Genomic DNA, 12,311 nt, shown 5'->3' with positions numbered 1-12,311 from the left:
ATTCCCACTCGCCTCCAATTTTATACCATAATGAAAAGCAACAACAACCAAGGCTTTCTACAGTTTATTGAAATCAAAATGCACTTGAGGTTTCAACAATTGTCTTGCAGTTTCTAGGTGAACAGGCATAATGGGAGAAGAAATCACAAGCGTAAGTCATAGCATCAGCATTTTCCAATCACAGTGTGCTGTTCTCTGGGTCAGCGATCTTGCAGGAAATTAAAATAGCTCACACCAAACACTATCGTAAATGGATTGCTGGAAAATAAAACAGAGATGGTGCTTAGACATTGCCATACACATTTCTACCGTCAAACAAATGAGGACTCCCACTGTATCAGTTCAATATACCTTGACAATAGGATACTAGATTTTATAGCTTTGCTACACCTACAATGACATGATAAACTTAGATATCAGAATGTTAAACTTGTAACCATTATTACATGGTCATGCTTTTGTGTAAAGGAAAAAGTTATGAGGAAAGTGGGACATGGAGAGGGAGAAAGGGAAGTTGGACATAGAGAGGGAGAAGGAATGTGGAAGGGGAACACTTCTATCTACAAAACCAGAACCAAGAAGATAGGAATAACAATAAACCTGTGATTTTTTTTTCAAAAATGTTCTCAATGTTTTTGAGAAGCAAAATATCCACAATCAAGGCTTTTCTACTTACTTTTTCTACATTTTTCAACTATTGTAAACGCCCAGCGAAGTGTTGTAAGCAGACTCAGATTATCTCCTGACAAGTTCTAAGATCCGGGGGTTGTTTATTGATATCAAAGAGGTGCTGTTACTTATAGATCACCTCCCAATCAAGACCACCATATATATTGCATGTTAATGCTCAGATGCATGTGTGTGTGTGTGTGTGTGTGTGAGTGTGTGTGGTCCTGTGTGTTTCCAGTCAGCTGAGTACTCATCACCTGGAGTGTGCATCAGCCTATGTGTTCTGGAAAACTCAGGAGCAGATACCATTTTCTGAGCATTTCTTCCTTTTGCCTGTGTTATTCACCTAGGATTCCCAAAAGGACAAATCAGCCTTGGGTCCTTGATGGTCACATGAGGACAAAGACAGTAGACTCACTACATTGTGAAATTACATGATGTTTAGAGTGACTGCCTTTATTAGGAAGAAGCTTTTTGCCCCTTCTTTCCAGGTGAGTGACTTGAAAGCAAACAAGAAGAAACCAGCTTACCATCAGCACCCCAACATTGGCCAGAGTCTCATTGGAATAGCTGAGAAAACACTCTTTGAATTCGTTTACGGCTATTTCGTCCAGTTGAGTACTGATGTAATCTTTCAGACCTTCTCTGTAATCATCTGTAGACACAGAGGAATCAAGGGTCTTTGCCACAATATCTTCCAGCAATTGGCAGCCAGAACCTGCAAGACATCAGGAGAAAACAGGCTTGTTATCAGAGACAAGAACTCACTTGGTGGAATGCCTGTGGTGTTTGTCATTTTTTCACATTCCCCATAGAGACATGGATCTAGAAAACTTAGAGGGTATGGTCTAGAGTTCTCAGCTTTAGGAGAATAAACTTGGACCCTGGGCAGCTTTAACACCAAGCTTGTCTGCTTCTTCTCCATCACAGTTCCAGACAGAAAAAACCCCATGCAAACTCATTCAATTAGGAATGTCAAGAAATGAGATGTCATTGAGGAAATCCAAGAGGGATGGCCACACTTACTTGAGCTGCTGTGGGATAGAAAAAGAGCAAAGGAAGGACTCATTTCCAGTGTTGCACTTGATGAATGGAAGAGTTCAGCAAGGAAGTTAAGAGAGAAAATCATGTAAAGATATGAGGGACAAGAACAGAGAGAAAACCATGGAAGCCATCAACATGGCACATCCATTGCTGCCTGTAAGATGCCTCTATACCATGTCAGTGTGAAGAAATGATGAGGCGCCATGCTGCTCACGGTTTTAGCTGAGAGGAAATTCCATGATCAGCCATTGATTGTTTCTTAGCTTGGGGAGCTGAATTGGATCTGAACAAACGTCATGCTGGATCGTACTAGGTAGGACGCAAAGATTAGTTACTCCTCACTAAGGTATTGAATTTTTGTCTGCACACCCCACCTAAAACTGTTCTGTACCTCAACTGTTGACATATGCCTTGTTAGAGTTATAAGCCGGTTTAGACTATCTTAAAATCTGCCAAGTTCAGCAAAATTATGATTCAACACTATAAGCTGCTAAATACTAAAATGAAAATAGGTACGAGACAGCTGAATAGTACTCTATAGCCATTTTAGGGTATATAGAAGAAGCCAGTGGTATATAAACTAAAATTGAAACGTTGAAGAAGTAGTCGCAGGATGTGGTTAAGGGCTTGTATTTTTAACAGATTTTTACTCAACAACATGTGAATTAATGCTCTAATGTTATCAATTGTTGTTGATGTTGTGTTGGGGCTTTTAATTGATCGGGATGATATTCTGCCAGCTCTGCCTTCAGACCAGAGATGGTCTCCCCAAGAAACCATTTCGTTTATCTGGACAATAAGATGTTAGACTCTATGCTTGATGTATGCTTGCAATGAAAGAATCTTGACTGAATTTGAACTGTAATACTGCAACAAGGAAGAGGAATCCACCATGAAGAGAGGGTATGGGGCGTTGGGGGAATTCAGAGCATTTGAAAGTGTGTCACATAATGAAATGTAATTTAAAAAGTAAAAATAATAAAAAAGAAAAAAAATGTAAATGGCTTCCTGCCCATCCACTACTCTCTCACAACACCATACTGTGCAGCATAACATCGGGCAGCACACCTCTGTTCTAGTAGCATCATCAGAATCAGGTCAGGGCCAGGGTAATGTGTGACATATATGATTCATCCTATAACTGTGGGAGATTTGGGGTTCCAGCTTTCCGCTTTTGCACATGCATTCAATATGAGCTAGGGGGAGACAACTTAGTTAGTAGGGGTCAACACACGCAGCAGTCCATTTAACATCAGCTGAAATATAAGGACTTCTGTAACAATCCATTCTAACCTCAGTAGTGATACTGGAATCTACTTTTGGGTATAGGAAAGAACCAACCTACCAGCACTCTACCTCTCTAGACTTACACTCTGAACCATGAAATCAGCTGTGTCCCATGTAGTGACCTGTAGGGTTGGGATAGGTTTCACTTCTCATCTCTGAGTCTTTTGAAGGAGAACCATGGGTATTAGAAGCCACCGCACCAGGTGGACTCTTCTAGCAAGGACTGATGAATGGTCCATCCTTATCCTATATTGTGAGAACAGCGTCACTGGTTCCACCAGCTTTAAATCACTCAGTCTTGCCAGAAGGAGAATGGGTAGCCACTTGGAATTCCTTGCCACCAAGCCCTTGTCTATCATGTTCACCAGGGAGATTGACACTGACTGCTGACAATTTTATAACAATGAAACCTACTCGCTAAAGCAGAAATGATAGATACAACAGGAAGACAGGGATAATCAAGGCATAAAATGCCTCTAAAAGGATACAAAGGTCTGGTCTCATCTCCCACTCTGGCCTCTGCCTTCTCTCTATGGTTTCTGATTTCCTCCACAATAAGGGAGACTCATCATTGTGCCCTACAGGAAACCCATCTGATATTGAAAAAATAAGATCTTCATACTTCTCTCTCCTGTACCTACTGAAGTCTAGAATCCCAATTTTCCCCCTTGAAATCCACTCTGATTATCGCAGAGTAGTGTGAACATAGTAGAACACTCTGCTTGAAAACCAAACACTACAGGAACCTACAATGCAAAAATGCAAAGAGAGAACCATCTCTTTGAGAGTCTGGAATAAATGCTAACCATCTAGCAGAGCCTCCTGGGCATTAGAGATGTGGAAGTCATCTTCGGTAGGCCTGGTGCCAATGACTATTCCAAAGGCAATCTTCCCTGCATAGAACTCACCTGCATAGCAGTAAAGAGGGAGGGCAGCCAGCATGAGGACCATGACCAGCTTCATGTTGAGCAGCTGTGTTTGGCTATGCACTGGTAAGTGAGTGAGATGGAGGAATTCACTCTGAGAGTAACAATTCACAGTGGCTGTATTTACTCCCCAGCTAGACACCCTAATCCAACCCATGAATGAGGAAATGTGTCACAGGATCAACCTGGCAGCATTGTATCAAGAATCAACAGTGGACAGCAACCAAGACAACCTGTCATCCATCACAGAAAATCAGGAGACAGATTTTTGGACCCAACTAGGTAATGGCACACAACCATAGAGACTTCAACAATGTTACATGGAAAATGCTTCCAAAATATGATGCAAACTCAGCACTGTAAGCTGTGTTGTCATCCTTGATGTTTATTAGTACTGTGGTCCCCTCCTCTACCACCCCCTGTTCTTGTTCCTCTTGTTCTCCATCTTCAAGGTTGTTAATAGCATATACACTTTCCTTTATGTGTACTGTGTTGCTGTTTAGTTGGCGTAACGACTAAATCTCAGACGATATTGATCGGCAGACTTTTCAAGCCTGCAAACAATTCCAGTAAACTCCTTTAAGCTTGGGGAAACTTTGTTAACAACACACCTCAATAAAGCTTAGGGTTTTGTTTTGTTTTGTTTTAGAATTAACTTCAAATTTACTTGAATAAATTTCTAAATTAACATCCCCTTTATGTTTATTATCTTTTCATGGATTTCCTTACACTGATTGTAGAGGCAGTGTGAAATGAGTATAGTAACTGATTGCTTATAGTATGGTGTTGAATAGTGGGCAGTGATGAAATTTTAACTCACATATATTGTGCACCTTAGTTTCTGCAGGCAATGTCTGGTCATGCCATTCCCTGGACAAGTCTATTCAATCAGATCTCTATTCCCTGTTGCTCTCATGAACAGAGAGCCTTGTCAATACACTAGGCCCCAGGCTTGTGCTCTGCAGGCACAAGGTTGACCAGATCCTTGACTTGTGTACCTCCCATTGGCAGTAAGGAAAGGAATGAACAACCTGACAGTAAACGGCACGTCTATAAATGGATAGGTGTTGGGCCGAATAAAATAACTAGAAAATGAAAATGATGCCATAGACTGCCTGACAATGGTAAGCTCCTATCTGTTGTTTATGGAGGCCTGTAGTAACAGGTGCTATTTTAGCCATAACTAAGGTGAGTGAGCAGCAATATCCAGGGACAGATCTGGAAGGCAAAAAGAAGAGGCCTTCAAAGAGAAGATGTTGATGACAACACAAAAATCAAAATCACGTATCACATTGTCACCAAAAGAACTGTTTTAGAGATTTTCTGAATCTCAAAGATTTCACTGGCAGGAGGAATTGCCACCCAGGTTTCATGTCAGAAGCTATACCCATCAGAAAACACTACTGCAAAACCCAACAGTAACTTGAAATGCCAGAGTGGCCTCTTTGCCACCTGTCCTGGATATTACAATGGAATCACAATATTTACAAGCACCTTGAATGGTGTGAGGTATGCCGCAATTAAAGGCACCACTTTCAAATACACTGAGCTGGAAGGACCTGCTTTCTTATTGCCATAGAAAATGCAAGCATGTGTTCAGTCTCTATCTGAACCTGTCTTTTCCCACTCTGCAAATCCATTCATTCTATAACCAAATACAAATATATAAGCTTTATTTTAGCCATATTGATTATTTCTTGATTTACAATAATACGGTCAAGGAAGTCAATTGTGGTTCAGAAGGACAGAGAAAGCAATGAATGATAGCAAACTCAGCCTGACTTAGTTTGGAACCCTGAGAAGATAATAAGAACACAAAAAACAGTGCTGACACAACTATTTTTTAAAAATCACATAAAATAAGAGAGCCAGAGAAGTAAGTCAGATCTTAATTATCCATGAATATGTTATTTGCTGTCTGGATTAATTGTAACTTTTTTGTTCCATCATGCAGTGGAAGCCTAGGTTGCCAAGAACACGATTATTTACTCAGCTGTCAGGCAGAAACACATGTATGTATGTGAGTATGTTCAAGCAGTTTTCCATCCCTATGACGCTAATTCCAAAACATACCCAGCCAATGTCCTTGTCTGGGACAAATGGGGCTCTGCCTGGTGCTCCAGCCCTTATGGATGTGCACCAATATCTGCTGGGTCCAGTGAAAATTCTGATGCTCCAAGTTCATTTGGTAAAAAATATTTCCACATCTGCTGTAAATGCCTGCATTCAAGGACCTATGGTATTTCCAATGGCCACATTTGTTCAGGAAATCTAACCACAGACTTTCTCTCGGGGGCATCAGTTGGCAGTCACTTGACCCAGACAAGAGCCATTGCAAACCAGTAATTTTGGAAATAAAAATAAGTCACCAAAATGCAACATGTTTGTATTGTTGGTCCAACATTCTCCCCTCCCAAAGTGTGACTTTGTCTTTGGTCTACAGATGAAGATCAGGTAAGTATGCTGTCCTCCTTACTGGCCACTTGCTTGCAGAAAGCATTGCAGTAAGTGTAGATTACAAATACTACCAAAGATGAGGGTGTATTTTGGAGGAAAAACAAAATATGTAGTCACAGTGCATTTTAATAGGTCTCAAGTCCTGGATATTTGGCATTGCCATGAAGAAAATGAAATAGTAACATTGTGCAAAAGCCACCTTTCTCCAGGAACTCATGCATTTGCACAAAACAATGCAAAAAGAGATATTTACATGCTTAAATGATCTTCAAGGGATTTATTTATCTTAAAGCATAAGTATATGACTTTACTGCATATATATTTGGGGATAGCGTATCTCCTATTTTGTTCACTTCTTTTTATAAAACTAGATCTACTTATTGGGGCTGCTAGAAAACCAATTCATACCTTTGGAGGTAAATCTGGTGCTTTTTGATATTTTGCAAAGCTTTAATTGAGGTACAGTATGTCTTACGCAGAACAGAAAACTTGGGATGGCTTATGCTTGGGAAGACCTCTTGGCTGGCAGTCTGATGCCTGATGTTCAAATCACCAAGTGATTTCTTATACCAGGAGCCTCATTTGACTACCCCAGGAGGCTGCATAAAGCTGGCCAGAGGAACACTTTAGGTGATCATGCCCAGAGGCACCACAAAACACCGACTTTTTCTTCAGACACTTACAGGCACTGCCTGGGCCACTGGTACAGCCTGGACACTAGGATGCCTTCACACATTAACAGGTGTCCCCACTTCAATCCTGGACATGTTACACTGCTCTCACTTGCACAACAAGAGCAATTAATCCTCATGTCCCTTATGGTCCTGGTAAAGTGATACGTACCACGCCTCTGCTGACATGCCAGCCATGTTCTGCCTGTCAGGACCTTGACCCAATAAACTAGTGTGATATACCCAGAGTCACTGGTGAACCTGCTCTAAGAGACCTGCATCTCAGTCGTAAATACAATTTTGCAAACTTTCTGACCAAGACGCATGACCACCCACACTTTTCTTTCACATTGATCTCCCCTGATGGAGCTACACAAACACAGCACTACAACGCCAGGTGTCCTGGCTCCAGAGACTGCTCTCAGCTCTCTATTTACCTCTTACTCTATTCTAAGCAACCCCACTTGTCATCTCTGATTCATCCTTATGGCCTTGATTTCCTTAGCTGAAACATAGCTTGGTTTTTATACAATCCCAGTTTTCTGCTTAAGCACTTTGTTCCCTATGGACTCCCACCCTCCTTCATCTGACTCAACCACTCTGAATTGATGTATGATATATCTTATATAATCCTGACTCTGCATTTTGTTTTTTGTTTTTTTTTTTACTTTTTAAAAATTATTTATTATTTAACTTCATTAATTATATTGTATTATGTGACACAGTTACATAGATACTTGGGTTCTCCCCACCCCTCCCCAAACCCTCCCACCATGGTGGATTCCTCCACCTTGTTGCTGACTCTGCATTTTGTTCCCCTTTCCTGACCCTTGCATTTCCTATGATCCCATTTGCAGGACCATGTGGATGTGCATTGGCAACTGTCACCTAATATCCCTGAGGCCATGATTGGTGGCCCATGAAACACTGTTCATGGACGACACAACTGTACACGTCTTACCTTTCTATGATGTGATATCAGCATTGTTCAATAAATAATTGTGTAACTAACTTTCAGGAGCAGATTTTGAGGTTTCTCAAAGAATGTAGAGGTGATAATGACCAGGTCTAATCATTTAAACTTGACATTTCACTGAAGACCGACACCTAACCTGAGACTAAAACTAGACATCTGTGTGAGATGGTGGGCACTGACAACTCTCCTGGATGACTTTGGGGGCAGAGAGTCAGGAAGCAAATGACCTTTTACCATGATAGGAACCCGGATCTCACTAAAGACCTGATCCTGAGAACTAGAGTTGGAAGCAGGGCCAGGGACAGTTGTCTGTCCTTGGCTAGCTCACCTGGGCTTCTCCACTAAAACCTTGAACTTTGGTAGATTTTCAGCTAGAAAGAGAGACAAAGACGGGTCTGGTATCAGTTGGATTTTTTTCCCTTAGACATATACATTTGAGTTTCTTCCACATCTTTTCATGGCTAGATAGAGCAATATTTTTTGGTAACAATAACATAAACTTGACTGAAATCCCCTTTGTTTACCCAATGCACTCCTGGAGGACACCTTATTGAGTTCCTAGTTCTGGCAGTCATGACTGAAGTGATAGCAAACATCCACGTACAGATTTTTGTGGACACACATTTTCACCTCAAATTGAGCAAATGCTAAGGAACATGATTTATGAATGTGTGGTGAGAGCATATTTACTTTTGTAAGAAACTGCCAGTCTTCCAAAGTGGGTGCTGTGTCTTCCATTTCCAGTGGCAATGAATGGAAATTTTTGCTGTTCACCAGCATTTGGTGATATTAGCATAGAATAATTATTAAGCAGGAATGGGAAAGGTAAAGATAAAAATCAGTAAACATACACAGTTAATCAACTACCAATTCTATTAGAGAAGCACTAGTATTAGGTGATGAAACTGGGTTAATATTGCCTTAATCCTGAAATACAAGAGCCTATGAACATGGGTGTGAATCGAGGTCTCTGTGAGCTTCAGTGCACCTCCCACTTCTTGATGATGAAGGCAGAGCAGCTCCCAAGAACTCCTACTCTGTGTGGCAGACATGAGAACTACCAGTGCCATTCACCTGGGCACAATTACACCCTGCCAAAGCTCCACTGATAACATAACTTAGAAAGTCTCCTTCATTAGCAAAGGCCTTTTCGTGTGGAATTCAGTTATACTGCCCAACACAATCACCACAAAGTTGTAAAGGGTACAGGTGACTGGACAGCACTGCACCTGCTGAATAAAGTAATCACACAGGGGAGAATGGAGAGTCTTTTCTTCAAGCTCCTAGGATTTCCACCAAGGATTGGTAATTCTCTTCAGCAATATGCATTCCCTCATATACCTAGTTTTATATAATTATTGGCCTATTTGAAAGTCAGGGCTACACAGACAAAGGGAGAGACAGAGACAAAGAGAGGAATAGAGATTCCAACTTGCTTCAGCCCCTGAATGGTTGCAGTGATTGGGAAATGCAACGATTGAAAATCTAGGAGCCTGGAGTTTCTTCCACACCTTCCATGTTGGTGCAGATACAACAAGCACTCAGGCCATCCTCCACTGCCTCCGCAGGCCATTATCAGGGAGCTGATGGGTTGGAAATGGAGCAGATGAGTCTTGAACCGATACCCAAATCAGATGCTGGCATTGCAGATGGTGGTTTGTCTTATTTTTCCACAACTCTGGAACTCTGTAATGGTTTCTCATGTAAACAGGTAATGTCTAATGATGGAAAATTGTTCCTATTCACACAAAACATGAAGTGTTGACAGTACAATGGCTGGTGGAGAGTGTAGTGCATTACCAAGGGACGTCTTTGCTGTCTGCGTAGAATAAATGGACCCAGGGAGTAAGACTAAGTATGAAGCAGAAGCCTTGGTGTCATCTGTCCCCTCATTCCCATCACTTACAATCATGAGCCCATGAACAACTGGACTCTTACCTTCTCTGTTGGTCATCTGGCTTGTGATATCTTACACACTTGCTAGGGACATAGAGAGCTGGTTAGTTATCACATCAATATCATGATATGTGAATGGCTGTTGCTACAGAAAGATGCTCTTAATGGACAGGAAATCTGAACCAGGCAAGCGGTGATAACTTCACTGACAGACAGAAGCAGTCTTACTAAAGTGAGGCTAGGCAGGGAGCAGGGGAGAAAAGTTATTTGATTTTACAGAAATTCTCTAAGCTGAGATCTAGTCAGTAGGATTTGAAGGTTCTTCTTAGGCCAACATATGGGCATGGATATGGCTAAGGAGAGGGTAAGTTTTGTTTAGATGTAATCAATCCACAACCCAAACACATATTCATTGCTGACATTCAGAGGGGTCAATATTGGATATTAATATCTGTTGTGCCAAAGGGGAAGCATATCTACCTGTTCCCTGACTCTGTTCTCTGACTGGGACTATCCACTGTGCCCCTGTGGTGAAAACAAGTACAAAAATATACTCATCCCAAGTTCAAAATCAAAGAGACTCAAGGTTCACTAATGCTCCTCCACAGGACAGGGTCAAGTTGATGCAGTGCCACTCCTCTGTGAAGAAGCAAACATTTGTGGAACTTGACAGTGATGGAAGAGATCAGCCCAACCATGACAAGGAACACTGGAAGCCAGGCCTGTGAGCTGGAACCACCCACCTGTTACATGGAAAGAACCCATAAAGCTCCCTGGGTACAAATAGCCCTGGGCTCCAGAGGCTTCCCAGGGAACTGCAGTAGAGTCCCCATCTCTCACAGCCTTGAGTCTGAGCACTCACAGCCAACTAAGCCACCATGAGGCTGCCCATCATTTTCCTGCTGGTCACTCTGGCCCTTTGCTGTTATGAGGGTGAGTATCATTAGTAAGGAATCTAATCCAGCCCCTGGTGAGTGCCCTTCTCTGAAACCGGGCAAACCTGTTTGGGTTGTTGGGCTCTGGAATGGACCAAAGTTCATACTTATAGTTTAGTTTGTTGCAGTAGCCACCACAAAACCCCAAGTTCATTTGCATCAATTCCCTTATACGTGGGACATTTGGTGAAGAATCATGGTAGGCAAATGTTAAGAATTCTGTCTGGCACATCCTTGCTTGACTTCAGTCTGTGTTTCTGATGGAGTGAAATCTCATGGGAAGCCTGCATGAGAACCTAGTCTCTGCTACTGACCAGCTCTTCACCTGTGCCTAATGCTTCATCTTGAGATTGTTCTTTCAGTAATGTATAGTTTGGTGTTATGGGAAGGGGCTGGCTGTAGTGAGCAAGGCAGGATTTGTAGTTCCAGATGGTTTTCAGAGACTTTATCAATTGAGCCCCTAGTTTTCTATTGTCTGTCGAGATATGATGTCACATTGTGGTAAGGATACTTCCTGAATATAGGTAGTTGTACAATCCATGAGGGACCATAAGAAAGTGGTTTCTTCAGGTGTCTATCAGTTCCCCAGTGGGGTCAGGCGTGAGATCTGATTCCCGTCCTGCATTCTAAGGATAAGGCCATCACTCCAGCAGAAAGAAGCCAGTCCCCTTTTGCAGTATTAGCTTTTAGTGTGTGGGAAAGCTGATTATTTCTGTCATGTTGATCTTTTAATTCCATTCTGTTTCCAGAAGCACTGTTAAATTTCCTTGAATTTAGTTTCTGGCTTTTCTTTTTTTTTTTCCTTTCCTTTTCTTTTCTTTGCTTTACTTTGCTTTTCTTTTTCTTTATTTCCTTTCCTTTTCTTTTTTTAAAGATTTATTTATCTTTATTGGAAAGGTGGATATATACACAGAGAAGGAGAGACAGAGAGGAAGATCCTACATCGATTGGTTCACTCCCCAAGCGGTTGCAACAGCCAGTTCTGAGCCAATCTGAAGTCAAGAGCGAGGAGCTCTGCTGGGCTCTCACGCTGGTGCAGCGTTCCAAAGCTTTGGGCCATCCTTTACTGCTTTCCCAAGCCACAAACAGGGAGAAAGAAGTGAAGTGGGGATGCAAGGATTAGAACCTGCACCATATGGGATCCTGGCACTTGCAAGGCAAGGACTTTAACCACTACGCTTTTGCACCGGGTCCAGCTATCAGAATTTTCACCTATAAACATCCTAATAATCTTACTTACTTTTGTCCGAAATTCCACTCAAAGTCTGCTCGTGCTTCCCTTATTCCATATTTAAATTAAATTTTGACTTCCCAAACGTTTCTCAACAGATCCTAAGTACTTTTTTAAAGTTTCAGGAAAATAAATTTTGTCAAACCAGAAAAGTTTGGAGGAACAGTGAGTGAAAACTACATGAGTGATCAGGAAAATGCCATTGACTGTGTGATCTTA

At 41.6% G+C, this 12,311-nt stretch overlaps 1 protein-coding gene across 1 annotated transcript; it reads right to left on the bottom strand.

Annotated features, from left to right (window-relative positions):
* Positions 1-219: 219 nt before the first annotated feature.
* On the bottom strand, positions 220-4,197 carry LOC131480040 (mammaglobin-A-like). The gene is made up of 3 exons (XM_058662407.1): positions 3,909-4,197; positions 1,200-1,387; positions 220-258 (listed from the first exon to the last, which is right to left on the bottom strand). Exons 1-3 carry the CDS (start codon positions 4,081-4,083, stop codon positions 220-222), a joined length of 402 nt encoding a protein of 133 aa, XP_058518390.1. The 5' UTR covers positions 4,084-4,197.
* Between the last annotated feature and the right edge of the window lie 8,114 nt (positions 4,198-12,311).

This window comes from Ochotona princeps, chromosome 4 (assembly GCF_030435755.1).
Source record: "Ochotona princeps isolate mOchPri1 chromosome 4, mOchPri1.hap1, whole genome shotgun sequence".
NCBI classification, from domain to species: domain Eukaryota; kingdom Metazoa; phylum Chordata; class Mammalia; order Lagomorpha; family Ochotonidae; genus Ochotona; species Ochotona princeps.
The sequence above is the reverse complement of the archived record's forward strand: the minus strand, read 5'-3'. Positions and strand labels throughout refer to the sequence as shown.

Bases quoted from the DNA above. Each gene is read 5' to 3' on its own strand.
- LOC131480040 (XM_058662407.1), bottom strand. From the start codon at position 4,083: ATGGGTTGGATTAGGGTGTCTAGCTGGGGAGTAAATACAGCCACTGTG. The intron at 1,388-3,908 runs GTGAGTTCTATG...GATGTCTTGCAG, and splicing joins CCCTCTTTACTGCTATGCAG to GTTCTGGCTGCCAATTGCTG. The intron at 259-1,199 runs GTAAGCTGGTTT...TTTATTTTCCAG, and splicing joins CCAATGTTGGGGTGCTGATG to CAATCCATTTACGATAGTGT.